This window comes from Eschrichtius robustus, chromosome 3, assembly GCF_028021215.1.
Source record: "Eschrichtius robustus isolate mEscRob2 chromosome 3, mEscRob2.pri, whole genome shotgun sequence".
NCBI lineage: Eukaryota > Metazoa > Chordata > Mammalia > Artiodactyla > Eschrichtiidae > Eschrichtius > Eschrichtius robustus.
The window spans coordinates 103,713,257-103,735,541 of NC_090826.1; the positions used below are offsets into that span (position 1 = coordinate 103,713,257).

A 22,285-nucleotide genomic window follows, 5' to 3' on the forward strand; every position below is an offset into this window, starting at 1 on the left:
AAACACACACAGTGGCTCCCCCACACCAATCGTGATTCATCTCACCTGTCGTACCAGTGACTCTGCATGTTTCTGTGTAGCCAAGGTGCATTATTTTAGCATCAGGTAAGGGCAGAGAGGCAGGAGTACCCAGCTGATGGCAACAGAAGAGACACACAGGGAAGCCTTTGAGTTCAGCAGCTGGAGGTGACTTCGCCTTTTAATCTCAGAGTCTGTAAAGGGAGAGAAAAAAGTTCAGGGCCATAGAGGAAAAGCTGGATGTCTTCTTCACATGGCTGGTTAGCAAAGAAAAATACCCCCAAAAAACAGAACAGGTTGTTCCTAATATAACTTGTGCCCTAATTTGAGGGCAATTTTGTACCCCATTCTCTACCTTTCTGTAACTAGCTTAAAAGCAGAGCTTTCCCTTTCTGCAAAGAAGTTCCATTCTCTTGTCCACTCCAGTGAGCACTCAGCCAAATGAAAAACAATTCCAATAAACACATTGCTATTGGTTACCAAGTAAAGAATAGGCTAAACCAACAGCCATGGCCAGTCCTTGGTGTCAGACACATTTTTTTTCCCTCTAGGCAGTGACCTTTACAGGTTCTATGTCATTTGCTTTCATCACACCACTACAGAGTAATGAGAAAGTATTGTTCTCATTTTGAAGTAGAGAAAGGCAGAAGTGAAGAAATTAAATTACTCTTTATTTTCTCCCTAGACAGTCCAATGTCATTTAGCTCATTTCAGCTCTGACACTTACTAGCTGTGTGACTTCAGGCAAGTTTAGGCAAGTTACTCTATATGTGCTACAGTTTCTTTATCTATAAAATAGGGCCAAAATAATAATAGTCAACTTCATAGGATTCTTGTGAGGATTAATGAGTTAATACATGTAAAGCACTTAGAACAGAACCTGGCACCATAGTAAGCGTTCAGTAGGTATTAGCTGTCAAGACAGTAACAGTAACCCCACTCAAGCCTAATAAACATTACTTCCATTAAGCTGATCATTTTCCAAATCCACCTCCTTAGCCCGAATTCTGTCCTAAATTCCACATCTGTATTTACAGTTGCTACTATATGTCAGTTAAAAATATAATTATTCAGCAAATATTTTTGAGCACCTGTTGTTTGAGTTCAAAGGAGTCCAATGAACACCCTCTCCCCAGCTGAGTTCTGAACCAGTTAAAGAGCGAGACAAAGTGAGGCAACTGGAGGACTAAAATCACCTTTACTCCTGATAAATCTGATACTAAAGGATTAAGCTTTGTCTGCAGGGAAGTGGGCTGCAGCCCAGACTTCCCCAGTGACAGGCAGCACAAGACTGGGGCAGGCTTCCTCCCACAAGGGCAGATTCTACCCCTGAAAACTGTCGGCTTAGAGGAGAAGAGTAGAATGTATACTTCTGGTTAGCTAGAGAGAAAAGGAAAAATGAGGAGCTGAGCTATTTATACCCAGCTTCTCCTAATAAACTCACTAATCGGGTAAGTTAATTTCTCTTCCTCTGGGGAAGAGTGAAAGAGGGGAGAAGAGAGACTAGAAGGGTTACATTGGTGGGAATCTCTTCCCATGGAAGGAAATATGTGGAGTAGGGATGAAGCAGTCTCCCCCAGACTTGGTGTATGCTGGGTAATGTGCTAAGCATTGGACATCTCTACCTTTGTACATAGTGGGCACTTTCAACTCAACAGCTCTAAAATCTTCATCTTTTTACCAGACATGTTGCTTTTCCTACATTTCCATTTTTGTTGTTGGTAGCATTACTAACCTCCTAAGCAACCTGGATAGCAATATCAGACCCCTTTTGACTTGTTCCTTCTCTTGTCCTTCACGTTTGTGTCACCAAGGCCTGTAGATTATTTTCTTCATTAACTTTTGATTCTCCCACCTTTCCTTCCCATTGTCGCTGCCCCAGTTAAGGCCCTCATAATTTCTCCCCTGGACATTGACATAGGCTTCTGACTTCATGCCTTCCTAGTCTATCAAAATCATTCTTTTTCTTCAAAACCCAGCTTGAACTCTTCCTCATCTGTTGAGCCACTACAGTCATAATTAACTACTCTTTCCTGTGGGTACCGTATCCACACTGATTAACTTCTCTTAAGACAACTGTGCTATTCATCTCAGTATTTCATGGGACTTACAAATTACTTTGTATATATTTGGCACTAAATAGGTATTTGTTGAATGGATGACCCAAATTAGCAGTATAGTTAGAGAACACAGGATATAAACCCCATGGCCTCATACAGTTGTTTAAAAACTTACTTTGTGCGTGGTAAGGAGGAATTATGTTATTTTATCTTAATTTTGAGCTATGTCATGCTTCTAAAAGTTGGATATAGTCCTAGTACTGGTACATGGAACACTTGTTCTGATGTATCCAATAAGCATGTATGGAAAAAGAACCTGCTCACTGAATAAAAGCTGTGCCCAATTTCTGTGGTTTGTTCGGTTATTGCCATTTCTATTAGAAGACATTAGTTATATAGTTTGGAGCTTTTAATTGAGATCTTTAATTGAGATCTAAACTGAAATACTGTTGTTAACACTCATTGTTTTAAATGCCCCCTTCTCTTCTGGGAAGGCCTTCCATCCAGGTACTGCCTCATTGGTCTAAGTATGGGCAGCTGACCCAAGTTGAGCTGTTCTGGGAATGTATTCAATAGAATCAGACTGAGGGATTGAGCTTCAGTCTAGTTACTCTCTTGAGTGAGAGAGACTTTTAAAGGTAGGAGCTCTTGGCAACCATATTCTGCCCTATAGACTAAAACAAGAGAGAGTAAATTAGAGAGCAAAGAGAATAAAGTAGAAATGAGAGACAAAGAATGGAATTTAAGTTCTTGGATCCAGCTGTTCCTGAAGCCACACTGCACTTTCTGTCCTTGGTTTCATGAGACATCCTAATACCCTTCTAATAAATTCCCTCTTTTAGCTTAGGCTTCAGTTGGTTTTGTTTTCTATTATAGGCAACTAAAAGTGTTCTGATTGGTACAGTCACCAGTTTGTTTCACAGGATAGTGGAAGAGCTCTCTCCTTCTCATATATATGATTTTTTATTAGATACTTTTTTTTATTGTGGTAAAAAACGTAATATAAAACTTACTATCTTAACCATTTTAAGTGTACAGTTCAGTAATGTTAAGTATATTCACATTCTTGTGAAAAAAATCTCCAAAACTTTTTCATTTTGCAAATCTGAAACTCTATACCCATTAAACAACAACTCCGTATCCTTTCCCCTTGGCCCCAGCTCCTGGTAACCATTATTGTACTTTCTGTTTCTATGAATTTGATTACTTCAGATACTTTATAAGTAGAATCAAATGGTAGAATCAAACAATATTTATCTTTCTGTGACTGGCTTATTTCACTTATAGCATAATATCCTGAAAATTCATCCATGTTGTAGCATGCGAAAGGATTTCCTTCCTTTTTAAGGCTGAATAATATTCCATTGTATGTATACCACATTTTGTTTATCCATTCATCTGTTGAGTGGACATTGGGGCTGCTTCCTCCTCTTGGTTATTGTGAATAATGCTGCTGTAAACATGGGTGTACAAATATATCTTTGAGACACTGCTTTCAGTTCTTTTGGACATAATACACAGAAACGGGACTGCTAGATCATTTGGAAGTTCTGTTTTAAGTTTTTTGAGGAACCTCCCGTACTGTTTTCTATAGTGGTTGCACCATTTTATAGTCTCACCATCATACACAAGCATTCCAGTTTCTTCTCATCCTCACCAACACTTGTTGTTTTCTGTTCTGTTGTTGTTGTTGTTAGTAGCCATTCTAATCGTATGAGGTGATATTGTGGTTTCCGTTTACATTTCTCTGATGATTAGGGATGTTGAACATCTTTTCATATACTTGTTGGCCATTTTGTATATCTTCTTTGGAGAAATGTCTATTCGAGTCCTTTGCCCATTTTTTAATCAAGTTATTTGACTTTTTCGTTGTTGAATTATAGAAGTTCTTTATGTATTCTGGATACTAATCACTTATCAAATATATGATTTACAAATATTTTCTCCCATTCCATAGGTTGCCTTTTTGTATATATAAATTTGAATTAAAAAATAGCTGATGAGGTACTTCCCTGGTGGTGCAGTGGTTAAGAATCCACCTGCCAGTGCAGGGGACACAGGTTTGATCCCTGGTCCAGGAAGATCCCACATGCTGCGAAGCAACTAAGCCTGTGCGCCACAACTACTGAGCCTGCGCTCTAGAGCCTGCGCACCACAAGTACTGAGCCCACGTGCCACAACTACTGAAGCCCGTGTGCCTAGAGCCCGTGCTCCGCAACAAGAGAAACCACGACAGTGAGAAGCCTGTGCACCACGATGAAGAATAGCCCCTGCTCACCACAACTAGAGAGAAAAGCCCGCGCCCAGCAATGAAGACCCAATGCGGCCAAATCAATCAATCAATCAATCAAATTATAAAAAAAAATAGCTGATGAAAATATGGTTTATTCAGTTAAATTCAGCAAACATTTAAAGGGCACTTAAAACGTGCAAGGTATTCTGTTTGGTACTAGGCTTGATATAAGACAGTGGTTCTCCTGATATACTCCTTCCCCTATAGCTTGAATTCAGTTTAACCCCAGCAGGGATGGTTTTAAAATTCATAATTCAGTCTATGCATTTCCTTGACACTAGCTCAACCCTAGGTTTTGTAATATACTGAAGCACTGCAGGGAGACTAGGGTGTTGAGCCTCCCTGGCTCCTGGTCTTCTCAGCCTGGGAGGCCAGCTCAATCTGGAGCTTTCAGATTAATCTTGTGCCAGTATTAGTGGGATCTTGAGCAAGTCCTGGAAGGACTGAATAAGAAGGACTAAGGCAGACTCTAAGACCTTTAGTCTTCAAATCAAAAGTCTTCTCAAAGGCAGGATAGACCCAAACCAGTTTCGGGGAACTCGGGATGTAGATCACCAGCTGAATATATCAAAGATTTCAAATAATCATCACTTCTCCACTGCTTTACCAAACCAATCCTTCTGAGTTAGGGCCTCAGAATCCTAAATATTGCTCTCCAGGCAGTAAGAAGGTATACAAGATGAGAACTAATTGCCACCTTTGACCTATATATGCCATAAATATTGTTTTGTATTAGTTTTCTTCTTACATAATGCAATCCCAACTGGAATTGTGATTGAGATCTCTGTGAAACTTTCTGTGCCCTGGTACATAATATATCTGTTAAAGAAGTTAGATTTTAGTTTACACTAGATTATAACCCCAATAAACCCATACCAAATGTGTAAAGGAACCCACCTGTCACTTTGATATCCCCTGTGGCTTTGGCAATGTTGTTTTCAATCATACAGGAGTATGTGTTGTTGATCGTGACATTGTAGAGTACAGATACAACCTTCATGGTCACATTCTCAGAGTTCAGCTCAAAGCTGGTGTTGGAGACTTCTGAGAAGTTGGCTCCCTGGTCAACTTGGGATGCCCAGACCACTGTTGGCTGGGGAAACCATCGGGGAGCCTCACATCGTAAGCTCTCTGAGGTGGCGTTACACTCCACGTTCACTTCTGGGATGCTGAAGGCTGCAGGGTTGAAGGTCAAAAAAGGGCAGGGGTCAAGGTCAGACAGATAAGACAATATAGACTTTGAAGTGCTAGGTCTTAAAAACACATTGAAGTGACTCAGTACTTTCCCAGTGGGCTGTCTATGTATGACCCATTGTATTGTAGATGCAAAAAATGATTCGCTCATAGTATTGCTATACATCACAACACTTTGGACAATATCACAAACTCCAAGGACCTAAGTTCTAGGTATAATTGTTACAACAAATAAATTTCTCCAAGTAAGAGGAGTTCCAGTGATCACACAAAAAAATTATCAGTTAAGGAAACCGGGTATTTATTTTCCTAGGTACCTATGAAGCCTCCTGAATTTTATGTAATTTTTCTGCCTGGAGGGTAAAAGGGTGGGGAGGGAGAAGGAAGAAACAAACAGCATTCACCTACACACAGAAATTCCATACAGAGGCCTTGTCGTCATGGGGATCTGAAGTTTGCTTGGGTAGAGACTGCCCAGCCCTGGTATCCATTAATAAAGACAGGCATTTGTTTTCTTTTAAGATAATTCTCCTCACTGGAGAGGCAAGTACATTTTGAATTTAAGACTAACTTCCTCCTCTATCTAGGCAGAGAGACACTTACAGAAAATGTCAAGGCCTAGACTTTGGCCTGTAAAATGTTTATGATGCCTAAAGGGCAAGATACAAATTATTAATTTATTTAGCATCTTCCTTTGCCCAGGACTGTGCTAGTGTGGAGTGAGAGGTGGAAGGAAAGCCTTTGCCATGCCCTTCAAGAGCCTGCTGCCTAGCAGGAGAGACGAGACTCACATACTTGGAGCAGGCAGGGCACAAGCTCCTGGGAGATGATGTGGGAACCTGAGTGCACATGACAATGAACCACCATTTATTGAGGGTGTGCTCTGTGCTAGGGACCAAATTCCAGACATTATTTTTTTTTGTTCCTCACAACAGTCCTAGGGATATCTATTATTGTGCCCATTTAACAAAATAAGCTTTTAATTTTAGAATAACTTTAGATTTACAGAAAGGTTGCAAAGATAGTACAGAGAGTTCTTGTATACGTCTCACCCAGTTTCCCCTAATATTAACAACATCTTAAATAACCATGATGCGTTTGTCAAAACTGAGACACTATCATTCGTATATTACTATTAACTAAACTCCAGCCTTTATTTGGATTTTACCAGTTTTTCCACTAATGTCCATTTTATATCACAGGATCCCATCCAGAATACCACATTGCATTTATTTGTCATGTCTTTTTAGATTCCTCTGGTCTGTGACAGTTTTTCAGTCTTTCCATGTTTTGCATGATCTTGACAGTTTTGAGGAGTAGTGGCCAGGTATTTTGTAGAATGCCCCTCTATTGTAATTTGTCTGATGTTTTTCTCAAGATTAGACTGAGGTTATGGGTTTTGGAGAGGAAAACTATAGAAGTAAAAGTGCCCTTCTCATCATGTCACATCAGAGAGTGCATGCTATTAACATGATTTATCATGACGATGTTAACTTAGACCACCTGGCTGAGTCTATGTTTGCCAGGTTTCTTTGGAAGCTGGACTTCACTAAGTCTAACACACCCTAAGTGCAGTGGTCGGGGAGGGGGAAGTTCTAAGCTCCACCTCCTTGGGGGGCAGAGATCTAAATACATTATTTGGAATTCATCTATAAAGAAGATTTGTTTCATCTCCCTCATATAAGTATGTACTCGTGTATTTATTTTATGCTTAGTTATAATTTAATACTATATTGTTTATTCTGTTGCTCAAATGGTTCCAGCTTTGCCATTGGAAGCCCTTTCAGTTGGCCCCAGTGTCCCTTTGACCTGACTTTATTAATCCCTATTTTAAGATAAAGAAGCTGAGGCTCAGTGAGGTTGCCTTGCCCAGGCCACTGTATGTGCCTAGGTCTGACTAGATCTATGCTTCAAACCACTACATACACATATTATGAGGGGTCCAAGAAAGACCTGTGCAGGCTAGCTTAGCCTGGGACGCCTCAGGATACTTTCTGCCTATCCTTCAAGGCTCCTCCCAAATGTCAAATTCTCTCCATGGGGGCCTTCCTGCCCCTTTCCTCCCTATGCATTTGGATATGATCTCTTTCTTCCTCTGAATCCCCAAATCACTCTATTTGTATTTTCTCTTAAAGCATTTAATACACTTTACCAATTATTGTAGATATGTTTCTTATCTACATATGTTTCTTATTTACATATGTTTCTTATCTCTGCCCTGACCCTCAACTCTATAAGCTCTACACTCTCAGCTCTACAGAAGGAAGGACAATTATCTCTGTTTTCTTAATCATCTTTTTACTCCTTCCAATATCTGAGTCCCTTGTACATAAATTCAGAAAATATGTTAAATTTAGTTGGTAAGAAAGCATGGATTTCATTGGAGGAGGATTAGTGAGTTTATAGGCCAATATTGTTTTGGTCAGTTACCTTTGAACTTCTCCTATAATGGGTTCCACTGTCGTGAGTCCCTGGAGATACTGATTTCAGACTTGGGCTAGGGCCTACTTAGCACAGAAAAGTCTCAGACCAGATTATAGTCTTCTCTCACTAGCAAGACCAAAGGGAAAGAACAGAGAGCTACTGATGGAGAAAACATATTCTGGCAAAATATTTCAGGGAATATATGAGAAAATTCAGAAGAGGCTAGAGTCCTGAACAAAAGATTTTAAGACCTAATATTATAGTGGGTGACTTCCAGAGTTGGTGTGGGTCTTGGACAGCAAGGATGGCTGCTAGCAGAATTTGGATGGTCTTTGTCTGATATTAGTCACTCATGAGCATAATATGACATTTCATCAGCAATTCACACTCTTTAGTCTCAAATATCTTCTGGCACCTTCTTTCCCTCTCTTCCAAAGTAACTTACCTCCAGTTTTGTACTCGAGGTTAGCATTCCCCTTGCCTTTAGAAGTGATGGTGTAACATTTATAGGTGCCAGCATCTGCGAGTTGCACATTTTTCAGCCTCAGAGAGGCATTGCCAACTATTACTTGATCAGCAAACACTGCTGTCCGACCTCTGAACATTTCATCCTGGTCCAACAGGTTCATCTTTGCCTTCTTTGAACTCATGGACCAAACCCATAACACCTTCCTTCAGCCACTGTATCATGATATCAGAAAGTTTGATGTCAGGTTCAAAAGTGCAGCTCAGGATTCCATCCTCCCCAATGTTCCCAGCTGAGGTGAGAGTAGTGACTGATGGAGTGTCTCCCTACAATTCAGGAAACAGGGGTCAATGCCAAGGGAAGCTTTGGAACATCTACAACCAAATCCTTCATTACTAAAAAGCCAAACAGGGACTTCTGTAATAAATTAGAAATATACAAAACAGGAGAGGCATGAAAAAATAAGACATAAGAATAGAAAGAGTATTAAGACAATTGTTTTGATACCTACAGCAGATCTACCAATAGCAGATAAAAAAGCTACACTTTTTTTTAAAATTAATTAATTAATTAATTAATTTATTTTTAAACCTCTTTATTGTAGTATAATTGCTTTACAATGGTGTGTTAGCTTCCGCTCCATAACAAAGCGAATCAGCCACACATATACATATGTTCCCATATCTCCTCCCTCCCGCATCTCCCTCCCTCCCACCCTCCCCATCCCACCCCTCCAGGTGGTCACAAAGCACCGAGCTGATCTCCCTGTGCTATGAAAAGCTACACTTTTTGAGACCAAGCAACTGAAACCTTGAGACCAAATAAGAGGAGAACGTATTGGACTTGGGTTTTGAAGATAGGAATTCAGATCCTGGTTTTGTCACTTAAGAGCTATATGACCTTGACTACATCTCTGGATCTCAGAAAAATGGAGGTAATGATATCTGTATTACCTACCGTAAAGACCTCTTGTGAGGATCAAATCAAATGGATGTGAACTTGATTTGCAAACTGTAATTACACATATAAGGTATTGTTATTCTTAGTTAACCAGAAATGGCACAGACGTGAAACCTCACATTAACTAAATATGGCTAATAATTCTGAAGAATGCTAAATTCTAAAGTGCTGTTACTTTTATCTCCACTTGAATGATGAAGAAACGAAGGCATAGAGAATAGAAGTGATTTGGTCAAGGTCAGAGTGCTAGCTATGGCATAATGAAGAATGATACTTAATTAAATTGATTTTTGGCCTAAGATAGAAGTCACACCCTTCTCTCCGAACATATAACAAGTACAAGTATTAATTATGGTGACAGCCACATCCACTGCCTCTTCCCCACTTGCCCAGCTGACAGCCCACTCAGTCTGTAAAGGATTGACCAGCTCTTCTCTCTGTACTGGAGGCTGCTGACGGGGGATGCCTACAGGGGTGCTTTAATTAACTGAATATTCTTGAGAGCCTCCTTCTGTGGTTTGGATGTGAAGGTAAGGAGAGGATGGGTCTTTGAGCCCAAGAAGAGAGTGGAACAGACCCAAGGAAGTGTAGGGGAGAGACCATGAGAGGAAAAGGTGAAGAGAGTCCCCCATCCCCAGAGCTGCCTTAGATCCTGAGGGTTTTCCGGTCTAGTTCCTGTCCCACTGTCTGGGTATCCTTTAAACAAACACCTTATATTATAATGGTCTGCACAAACCTCTCTTTCTTATAGCCAGGAAAGTCCAACATGATGGATGCTGAGCACTCCTCAACTGGACTTCTCAGCTTCCTTATTGGTATTCCTGCCTCTCATCTTTGCCTCCATCTAACCCGTTTTACATGCATTAATCTTACAGGTAGACCTTAAAGTACAATCCGAACATGCCAGTTTCCTAATCACTAATCTTCCACTGCTCCCAAGGGCTGTGGAATAAACTTCAGACTGACAGCATGGCCTTCAAAGTTAAATATTGCATGGCACATAGGAAATGCCCACAGGTATTAGCCCTTTCCAGCCAGACTTCCCACTACATCCTTTCAAAGTCTATATTGTAGTCTTTGCATATCAAGTGATTTATTGATTTGCTGCTTTCAATGAAAAAATACATAAGCAAAGCACACTTGCTATTTTTCAAATGTAAGAGGTAAATATTATGAACATAGGGGATATCCTTGGCATCTTGTGTCTTCCAGCCCATAAGGGGTTGGAATTGTCTTATTAGCTCCTAGGCTTTTATAAAGTCGATGAAGGTAATGGATGAGGGACAGAACTGGAGAAGCAAGCTAGATGAATTTATATTATAAAGAACAGAGAGTTACTGATGGAAGAAAAAGTACCAGTAAAAACGAGGCAGAGGAAACAAAAACCTGTGCATAGGCTGCGCTGGGAGGATGTTTTGAAGGTTTTGGAGTAGAGGAGGAGAGGCTTTGGAGTAGCTGCCATGCTTGGCCATTCACGTGGGAGATTTGGGAGAAAAGTTATGAAAGAAGGTAGTAGGAAGTTTAGCTGTGTAGTATGAATGCAACACACCCCACCCCCTGCCTTGGCATTTTATTGAACACTGCTTTCAAGATTTAATTTGCTTTTTAATTGTTTTTACTTGACAGATTGATATCCAAGACATTGCAGGCTAGTACTGGTTATAATTATACTATGCATCTTCACACACTGTGCATTGTGCACCTACAATTTATAGTTCCCTCCTCTCCTTTATCACCAGTTATCCAAATTCTACTTATATTCAAGGCTATTCAGATGGCAGGACTCGCATGAAACCCCCTTTTGATATGCCAAACCGAAATTAAAAGATTGTCTCTTTCCTCTTCCTGAACACGTTTCTTTGCCTTTATTATAGCATCTGTCTCCCTCTACCTTGTCTGTAGTCTGTCTCTGGCACTAATTTGTAAGCCTTTCAAGGGAAAAAAATGTCTTAATCATATTTGTAAGTCCTATAACACATTTTTTTAAAATTTATTTATTTATTTATTTATTTTTGGCTGTGTTGGGTCTTTGTTTCTGTGCGAGGGCTTTCTCTAGTTGCGGCAAGCGGGGGCCACTCTTCATCGCGGTGCGCGGGCCTCTCACTATCGTGGCCTCTCTTGTTGGCGGAGCACAGGCTCCAGACGCGCAGGCTTGGTAGTTGTGGCTCACAGGCCTAGTCGCTCCACGGCATGTGGGATCCTCCCAGACCAGGGCTCGAACCCGTGTTCCCTGCATCAGCAGGCAGACTCTCAACCACTGCGCCACCAGGGAAGCCCCCCCTATAACGCTTTGATGGTTAATTTTATGTGTCAGCTTGACTGGGCCACAGAGTGCCCAGACATATTTGGTCAGACGTTCTGGGTGTGTCTCTGAAGGAGATTAATATTTGAATCAGTAAAGCAGATCACCCTTCTTAATGTGGGTGGGCCTCATCCAATCAATTAAAGACCTAAATAGAACAAAAAGGCTGAGCAAGAGGGAACTTGTGCTGCCTTTGAGCTGGGACACAAGTCTTTCCCTGCCTTCAGACTTGAACTGAAACATTGTCTCTCTTTGGATCTTGAGCCTGCCAGCTTTTGGGCCAGAACTACGCCATTGGCTCTCCTGGTTCTCAAGCCTTTGGGCTCAGACTGGAATTAAACTGTCTGGGTCTCCAGCTTGCTGCCTGCAGATCTTAGGACTTCTCAGAGTCCATAATCATGTGAGTCAATTCTTTCTAAATCTCCCTCTCTCTCTGCCTCTCACTCCCTTTCTCCCTATACCTCCACCCTATTGGTTCTGTTTCTCTGGAGAATCTGACATATAAATTCTGGTACCAAGAAGTGGGGTACTGCTGTAATAAGTACCTAAGCATGTGGAGGAAGTTTTGGAACTGGGTAATGGGTAGAGGCTGGAAGAGTTTTGAGGTGCATGCTAGAAATGTGCATGTTAAGGGCGATTCTGGTGAGATCTCAGATGGGAAATAAGGAATATGTTATCGGAAACTGGAGGGAAACAATTCTTGTTAGAAAATGGCATAAGAACTTGGCTGAATTGTGTTCTAGTGTTTTGTGGAAGGTAAAACTTGTGAGTGATAAAGTTGGATATTTAGCTGAGGAGATTTCTAAGCAAAGTGTTGAAAGAGAGGCTTGGTTACTCCTGACTGCTTATGCTAAAATATGAGAAAGGAGAGAGATGAATTGGAGAAGGAATTGTTAAGCAAAAAGGAACCACAACTTGCAGATTTGGCAAGTTCTCAGCCTATCCATATTGCAAAACATGAGAAGACAGTTCTGAAGACAGCACTCAGGGTGGACAACCATTTAATAAGGAGATCGTAGGTATGACTCGTGAGGATCTTAACAGCCACCTCAACAGAAGCCAGGAATAGAGATAGGATTATATACTGCCAGCTTGGTACAGAAAAACCAAAGGGAATAGAAAAATGAGACAAAATGAAGGAAAGCTGTCAGACTTCGTAGATCTTACAGAACCAGACCATGGAGCTATTCAGCTCTGTGCTTCAGCAGGCCAAGGGCCTCTATCTCAACAGGTGGAGGGCCTCTAATGGAAGCCTTAGAGATGGGGCCATCTGGAGCCTGGGGTGGGGGGTGGCAGTGGGACTTCTCAACTGCTAGAATTGTGAAAAAATAAATTTCTATTGTTTAAGCTACCCAGTGTATGGTATTTTGTTATGGCAGCCTGAGCAAACTAAGACAAGTGCCTAGTGCTGTGTTTCTACAGAGAAAAATAATATTTGTTGAGTGAATGAATAAATGAATGAATGAAAGAATGAAAATCAGTAGAAATCAAAGCACTGTTTGAGATAATGATTCTATCCAAAATGATTGTAGGAGTAAGGAACATTTGGCTAGATTATCCCATCTAAATTTTGGGGAAATGTGAGTCAGTGAAAAAGAAAGCAATGAAAATACACCATGATTCTCAATAAAATCATAGAGCAAGCGTAACTCTGTTAGAGCAAGGGTAAATTTGATTGTAGTTTATAAAGTTCCATTAAAGTTGAACTGAAAAATTACTTTTTAGAAAAAATACATGATTAGCAGTTTATGGAGAGAATGAAATGGTAATGACATATCTTAGTTGAGTAATTATGTTACTGAATTAATTTTAATGTGTTGGCCTTGAGCCCACAGGTGGAGAATTTGTTGAAATATCTTAGAAAACTTAATGATTAAAAGTAGGCTGCTGTGGAGTGCCCCAGGGACCCACCGCAGGCTCTAGCTCATTTAAGGTTGCATTAAAGATGTGGCAGATGGAATGAGTGTAATGTTGATTAAATCCCCCCTCCTTGTAGCAAATCAGGAGGAGGAATAAAAGCCAGTGAGAATTTAAGAAACCATGAGGACCTGGCCATTGCTTTGCACCCAGAAAGCAATCAATAAATACTTATTTGTTAGGTGAATAAATGATGGTTACAAGTGATAAAATGGGATTTAATTTGCAAGCAACAGTATATAAATATTGCTTCTCTCAAAAAGAAATCTGTTTTCAATTTTGCAAACAAGTATTGGCTCAAGGAGCTACGTTCTAGGAACCACAGTCTGGCCTAATATGACTCTCCAGACCTCTTAACCACCAGGGGCTCTTGTGTGGTTTGTTGAGGGTAAAAGGGCTTTAAGAGATGGTTAGAGGCAGCTATCTACTGATATAGAATTTTGTTAAACAGGCACGGGTTTCAAGAATTCCATTGGTCTCTAAGATTCCATCAAACCTCTTTAAAGTTAGAAGCCCCAGCCACTTACTGAAAATGAATTCTCTAGCTCATGAGGGCTAATTACTATCACAGCTCTGGTGTGCGTGGGAAAAGAGGAGCTGCCGAAGGGCGGGAGCAAGGTGAAATTGGAGCCATTTTGTTCTCACACGAGTGGGCACTATTCAACTGCCCTCTGCAGTAGGAGCAGGAATCTCTTGGGAAGTGGGGTTATAGGTAACACAAGGCAAGGATTCTTTATGGAAGTTACGATGCTGGGTTGCCCAACACCACTGGATGAAACCTGGGAAATGAACTTTCCTCTGAAATGACTCAGGAAGACAAGTTCTGTAGATTTCAGTAGCATAGAGAGCATCCTCAGCTTCTGCTGCAACCCAGCTGTCCAGATGGGCACCATAGCACATGGGTTAAAGGTGGAAGCACATAGGCTTAAGCCTGCACCTGTGGAACCTGTGGTGGCACCTGTGGGTGCCACTCTTGCCAGAGAAGAGGGCAGGGTTGGGGATAACAGTTGCTCTTGTGAGAAGACAGCAGAAAGGATGCTGGGCCAGGCTAGATAAAGGAATGATGTAGGAAAGCAGCAGCAGAGCATTGGCGTTTGAGAACAGGTATCAGGCTGTCTGTGTTCAAGACCCAGCTCTGCCACTCACTGGATATGGGACCTTGGGCAAGTTTGCTAACTTCTCTATTCCATAATTTTTTTCATCTGTAAAATGGGGATGCTAATAATAGTAGCTTCCTCAGAGGGCCCCCGAAAGGACTAAGTGATACAATACAGGTAAAGAGTTTAACATAGTACCTGACTTGCCACACGTTAAACCTTAAATCAATGATCTTGATAACCATTATGAATTAGAATCATTTGGAAAGATTGCAGATCAGAGCAATCGGGAGGAAATAAACACTTGAGATTTAATTTGCAAGCGACAGTATATAAATATTGCTTCTCTCAAAAAGAAATCTGTTCTCAATTTTGCAAACAAATATTGGCTCAAGGAGCTATGTTCTAGGAACCACAGTTTGGCCTAATATGACTCTCCAGACCTCTTAACCACCAGGGGCTCTTGTGTGGTTTGTTGAGGGTAAAAGGGCTTTAAGAGCCGGGAGGAAATAAACACTTTACTAAATGCTTATAGTGACTCATTTTAAGTCAGATAACAACCTTGAGAGGTAGGAATTACCGTTCTACCCATTTTATGAATAGGATAAAGAGGCTCTGAGGGATTAAATGGCTTGCCTAAAGCCCCGTATCTAGCAAGTAGTGGAGCCAGTATCAAACTCAGCCTTGTCTGAGTTTGTCCTAAGCCTGTACTCTTTCCACCACATTTTGCTGATATCCAGCGCCAGATTGAGATATATAGAGAGCCTATCCACTAAAACAGTATCCCCACCTCATGTAAAAATAAAAAACAATTAAAAACCATAAAACAAGTGTAAGAAAGGCCAACATCTGTCTATTTTCTCAGATGACTACAATGACAAAATATGTATCAATTTCTTTCCAAACAACTTCAGTGCTCCTGTTATGGTGCCATAAGCCCATGCCTGATTATTTTATCCAGTGACCAAAGATGGAGCATAATTAGGAGGCAGTGTCCTGTGGCTTCCTGCCCTGGCTTCCCTAACTTCAGAGGAGCTTCCGGGTGTGGCCAGGAAATAGTACAAGTTTTAGGAGGTGCTATGTGAATGCATTAATAATAGCAAATTATTATTAATGGCACTGATGATATCAATGAAAACAATAATAGCAGCCATTTATTACACACATATGTGTCTGGCACTTTATAAACACTTTCTCATGTAATTCCCACAACGACTTTATTTTACCAGTGAAGTTCTGGAAAGTTAAGTTATATCCCAAGGAACACACAGTTAATGTTAGACCTGAGATTAGAACAACTCTGATCCCTAAATGTTTCTACTATACAGAGCTGTTTAAAGTCACCCAGTGGGTGAGTGATAGCACAGGGACTGGCAAAGTGTAGTCAGGGACCTTTCCACTGCATTTCCCTCCTTCTCAAAGGGTCATCCACGAAGGCTGCCCTAAAACCAGCCTAATGGGAGCTGCTCAGCCTCTCTTCCAAACAACCCACCTCAAATGCATTTTATGTTTTATTGGGTCCATATTTAGAGCTTGTAAGGAGTGGAATGGCTATGAGAAGGTGACATACACAGCCTCAGGAGAGTTACAAAGAAATAGATTCTTTTCTGTATTTAGGAATATCTTTACATCTTTAAAATCTCTGGTCTCAGGAATATTGCCTGCAAGGCATACCAGAAAACACCCTTCTCTGCCACAGCTCAGCATGAATGTTATCACTGGTATGGAGTGATGGGTAGGAGTGTGGGTTCTGGAAGCAAATTTCCAGGGCTTGAAACACAACTGCGCCTCCTTGCTTGCTGTGTGCAACTTTAGGCAATTTTCTAATCAGGACATAGTAATATTTATCTCCTATTTGTTGTGAGTGGTAAATCAGATAATATATGCAAACTTATTTAGCACAGTGAGGTGAACACAAAAAGGATTCAAAAGATATCACCATCACCATCATCATCATCTACCTCATGCTATTTGCTTAATTTCACTGTCTTGTGTATTCATCCAGCTAACATTTTATCTAATTTACTTAAAGTGTGATAATTTAATGCTCTCAGGTAAGGGTTATGGTCCTTTTAATAGAGGCAGTTTAGAAAAATCCAACTAAACAGTGTTAAAGTAATAAACAGCCCACTTAATCCAAAATAACCAGCTTTTACCTTATGAAACAGAAAGAAGGCAGAAAACCTTTCATTGGTGGTAGGGTTTTAATATTATTGGTGGTACACTGATGAACTGAGTGAACTGTAACTTTTATCTGTGTATTCACCCCTCCATGCCTCCGTCCACTGGTCTATTCAAAAAGCACTTAAGGAGTACCCTCTGTATTCAAGGAACTGAGCTCAGTACCTGAGGTCGCTGTAGCTATGCCACAGGAAAAGGTATAAGTAGCAAAATGTTGACTGTCACAGGGAAGCTGTGACAGTGTGAAAATTCTTGCTAGGATGGTCAAAGAGACTAGCAGGCAAAAGATAACTCGGTAAGGGCTCTGATGCCAAGCCACTTAGCTGTAGGCCTCCAAACTAAAGGGTTAGGCCCCAAGGTTTAGAGTGAAGGACAAACACTAGGGTTTTAATTCAAGGGGGCAAATAAGATCAAGAATAGGGTAAGGTATAACTAAAGAAGAGGAGTTAAGGATTAGTGAGGAAGGTACCAAAATGTATGTACTGAGATCTTTAAAAGTCCAAAATATTTGCTTTACTAGTCAATATTTTATTTCCATATATATAATATATATTATGGAAGATATAGAAGTATAACATACATACATAAAATGTACACGTAATTGTGCAGTTTGAAAAATTATCACAACTTCTCCCCATGTACCCACCACCCACACTGAGAACTAGAACTTTACTATCCCCCAGAAGTCCCCTCACGCCCCCTCCTAATGGCTGCTCTCTCACTCTTCCCAGGATAATAATCATTATTCTGCCTTCTAACAGCAGAGGTTCATTTGCCTGGTTTTTATACAGAATGTGCTGTCTTGTGTCTGGCTCTGTCGCTCAGCATTATGCTTCTCATGTGAAAACGCACCCAGTCTCTCAGTCACCAGGAAATATTTAGAAGGTAAAATCACAACAGTGTCCCACGAGATCCAGTGTCGGGGAGGACATGGAGCCCTGGGTCTCTCATACACTTCCTGTGAAGAGGGACTTGGTAAATCCCTTTGGAAAACTAAATGGCAGTATCTACTAAGGGCTGTTTATTGGCTTTCTGGACATACTGTTTTGTGAAGTGCTTATTTTAAGATATTAGAAAAAGAATTAAAAGACAGCAACAACTAGGTCCTACTGTACAGCACAGGGAACTCTGTCCAGTCTCCTGGTTTAAACCATAATGGAAAAGAATATTAAAAAAAAAGAATGTATATATGTGTATAACGGAGTCACTTTGCTCTACAGCAGAAATTAGTATGACATTGTAAATCAACTATACTTCAATAAAAAATTTTTTTTAAATAAAAAAGAATTTAAATGGGTCATCACTTAAAAAAAAAAAAAGAATTAAGGGACTTCGCTGGTGGTCTAGTGGGTAAGATTCCGTGCTCCCAATGCAGGGGACCCAGGTTCGATCCCTGGTCAGGGAACTAGATCCCATATGCATGCCGCAACTAAGAAGAACGCATACTGCAACTAAAGATCCTGCATGCCACACCTAAACATGCCGCAGCAAGGATCCCGAGTGCCGCAGCTAAGACCCGGCGCAGCCTAAGTAAATAAATAAATAAATATTTTTAAAAAAGAAATAAAAGACAGCAAAACAAAGTGGAAAGAGGGACATTAATAAAGGTAAAAGCCAAAATTAATTAAATAAGAAAATCAGAGAAAGTAAAAAGAAAACCAAAATCTGGTTCCTTCAAAACTACTATAAAGCTAATTAACACCTTGTAAACCTATTTTAAGATATGAGAGAAAAAATAAAAAGATATGAGAGAGAGAGCGCCCAAGATTAGGAATAGGAAGAGATGAAATAAAGAGAAAACAAATTATAAAAGAATATTAGAATGAAACAGGCTAGTGAGCTCAGAAACAGATCCATATGCATTTGGATACTTGATTTATGACAAAAATGGCACTAGTGAGAAGTGGGGGAAGGATAGTATTTTGACCTATCTTGCCACTATCTTTGCCCATGCACAAAATTATTCTAGATAGTTGTAGATATAAATGTGAGAGGTTAAACACGAAAGCTTCTACAAGATAACCTAGAAGAAAATGTTTATGACCTTGGGATAGGCAGACTTCTTAAACAAACTGGTTACAAAAAACTCCTGGTATAAAGGAAGAGATTGATAAATTGGACTATGTTAAAATTAGGAACTTTGCTCATTGAAAGCCATCATTAAGAGAGTGAAAAAGCAAGCCACAGAGTAGAGGAGATTTTGCCATACACATAACCAAATTGCACCCAGAATATATAGAGTTCCCACATATCAAAAAGAAAAAGATAACCCAATAGAAAAATGGATGAAAGACAAAATACACATTTTTGTTGATAAAAGAAAATGGAGAAGGATGCTTATGTCTTTTCTAGGCAAACATATCTACAACGAGTTTTCTTCATTTAGGCCTTGTGATTACTATTTAGTGGCAGCACACACACTGGAGGAGAGTGACACCGAGAAAAGACAGCTGGAACTATACAAACTAAAGTTATGAAGTAACAGCTTTGGCCACAGACTAAGTTAAAATAAATGTGTTGGCCTGAGTCAGGCACTTTAAGGGAAATGAAGCAAACGACTTGCTTCAGAGAGGACAGCTGCTGGTCTAACTCATTCAATGTCTTAATTAATCTGGCATCCATAATAGATGCTTCTGAGACATGGTGTCCACAGAAGAGAAGACTATTCCTGCAGTTGACATCAGTTAGCTGCATTCAGAAACTCACCATCCATGCCGCAATGGCATCTGTTTCCTACATGGAACGGCAGTTATGACCAGGGTAAGGATTCTCCTTAAGAACCCTGTGTACAAAGACTTGATATTCTTTAACACTTCAGCTGAAGCTTCATTGCAAAGGAATCATCTCCTCAGGCCAGCCATTGATAGAATGGCTCAGGCACAGCACTTTACCTATGATCCCAGAGCGATATCTTCAGCACTACCTGGTAGACAGAACACTCTGATAGACATTCCATTTGATTCTCTCACCTGCCTGGTGATGTAGACATTATTTCCTCCACACCATACATGAGGAAACTGAGGTCCAGGGAGTTAAATGAATAAAGTGCAGAGAACACAGTCAATAAGTAGAAGAACCAGTTCTCTACTCTGTAGTTTTCTTGGTCCAAGATCTGTGCTCTTGCCATTCTACCACACTGAATGATTAGGGACTTAGTGACAAGGGGTGAATGGATCAATGATAATGCAATAAATCACATACCTGAAATACCAAAACCGATGATAAGTGCAATTGCTCCAGCCAGAATAACGATGATGCTAATAATGCTGTAGAGAGAGAAAAACAGGAAATTACTTCTTCATTCCATTTTTTTTTAATCAGATTTTTTTTAGTTAATTAATTAATTTATTTATTATTTTTTTTAATATTTATTTTTGGCTGTGTTGGGTCCTCGCCTCCGTGCGAGGGCTTCCCCCAGTTGCGGCAAGCGGGGGCCACTCTTCATCGCGGTGCGCGGGCCTCTCACCGTCGCGGCCTCTCTTGTTGCGGAGCACAGGCTCCAGACGCGCAGGCTCAGTAGTTGTGGCTCACAGGCCTAGTTGCTCCGCGGCATGTGGGATCCTCCCAGACCAGGGCTCGAACCCGTGTGCCCTGCATTGGCAGGCAGATTCTCAACCACTGCGCCACCAGGGAAGCCCTCTTCATTCCATTTGACCTGCTGCTTTGCAACCTGGGCTCATACCTGTCATTTGTAAGAGGTGTTACATAAAGAGTCTCAACTTTTTCTTCAACATAAGCTCTCTCCTAGAAATAGGTACCTTGGAAAGGAATCTCAGCGATCCCATCCCTGTCCCCCTGGGGTGCTGGGATAGATTAAAGGAGTGGCTCTTTTATCTGGCTATGTGTGTCATCTTTCCTATTTCCAGGTCAGTGAAGACCATACACAAAGGCTGCTGGGGAAAACCCGATGGCATTTCTGTAATGCCAGGTGCCACTTGAGGGGGGACTGGTTCCATCCCCAGCCCACCCTGAGCATTACTGCCCATCCCTCTTACATCATTAACCTATCTGTTTTGTCTCCTTCCATAGACTTTAAACTCTTAAGGACAGCGGTCATGTCTTCACTTTGTACCCACTCACCTCTAGTCTACTTCACCCTGTAGATCCTCGACAGGAGTTTGTTTCCTCTTATTAAGACAGAAAGTTTAGAAAATACAAATAAGCAAAAATAAGACAATAAAGTCACCTGTAACTCCACCATCCAGACATAACAACCACTAACTTCTTGATATGTATCTCGCCAGTTTTCAATGAGCAGATTAACAAATGACATTTGGGAAATAAACAAATAAGGAAGTATTGCTTACATTTACTGAGTGCTAGAATTATGTAGCAGACATGTTGTTTTAGGCGCCATTTATGGATTATGTCATTTATCCATGTGATAACCTTCTGAGGTAAACAAATTTCTTATGTCCATTTTACAGATGAGGAATGACACAGGGAGGTCAGGCATCTTCCGTACACTCACACGGTTGGTAAGTGGTAGGGCTGGGATTAGAATCTGTCTCCAGAATCTGCACCTGACTACTTCCTACGCTGCCTCCCAGGGGTGAGGGCTCACAAGTGGTCTGTCCCTCCTCTCTGCCCAGAGGGGCCCATGAGGGGATACCGGCTTTAGCTGGTGCGAGTGACTCAGGCAGAGCAGAAGGTGCAGGTCAGAGCTGGCGTGGAGGCAAAGCAGTTCCTGGGACGCTTGCCCAGTGCTGCCTGCTCTGGTGCATAAGTCACCAGGCAGGTGTCCTCGGCCACACGCTCACCGCTGGCAACTCATACCCTCCCCACACCCACGCTGACGTTACGCAATAGGCACGACAAAAGAAAGGCACAGAGAGGCGAAGAATGATGCTATAGAGAGAAAAGGGAAGCACGGGGCATTTTACTTGCTGCCCCGAATAGGCTCGTTGTACCCAGCTCTCCTCAGCTCAGGGATGGGCCCAGAAACAACAGACTTACAAGAAACAATTTGAGTAAACAGTTACCCTGGAGGATAAACCCTCATGAGGTACAGCCATAGGGGCAGCAATTGAATAAGCAAAATGAAGCTTTTAATAACAGGGTATCTGCAGTTGATTCCAAGAAGAGGCCGCATTTGACCACTTCCCCTCTCTTTACACACCCAGGTGTGGCCTCAGATCTTACTGGTCCAAGTGTGTGAGAACAGGTGGACAAACTCACAGCAAGAGGTATTATACTATCTGACTCTCTTTGACTACAGCAGACTTGCTTTTGTGACCCAGGAATTCACTCACCTTGGGTGAATTACTTCATCTCTCTGAGACTCCGTTTATCCTTAAAATGGGAATAAGAGTAATTCCTGCTCTACCTTCTATAAGTGTTACAGGTTGATGTGTGTCCCCCTCCAAATTTGTA

At 41.1% G+C, this 22,285-nt stretch overlaps 1 protein-coding gene and 1 long non-coding RNA gene across 2 annotated transcripts in view; one reads left to right on the forward strand and one right to left on the reverse strand.

Moving 5' to 3' along the window:
- LOC137762539 (uncharacterized) overlaps positions 1–22,285 on the forward strand; it is a 55,207-nt gene that overhangs the window by 32,510 nt on the left and 412 nt on the right. The window contains exons 7-8 of the long non-coding RNA XR_011073581.1: positions 21,340–21,390; positions 22,036–22,098. This is a non-coding gene — a long non-coding RNA (uncharacterized lncRNA). The remainder of the gene's footprint in view (positions 1–21,339; positions 21,391–22,035; positions 22,099–22,285) is intronic.
- Positions 91–14,976, reverse strand: VTCN1 (V-set domain containing T cell activation inhibitor 1). Its single transcript, XM_068538601.1, is given in 5 exon segments — positions 91–212; positions 5,269–5,547; positions 8,435–8,612; positions 8,614–8,781; positions 14,935–14,976. Coding segments are annotated over 5 exon segments (789 nt in total).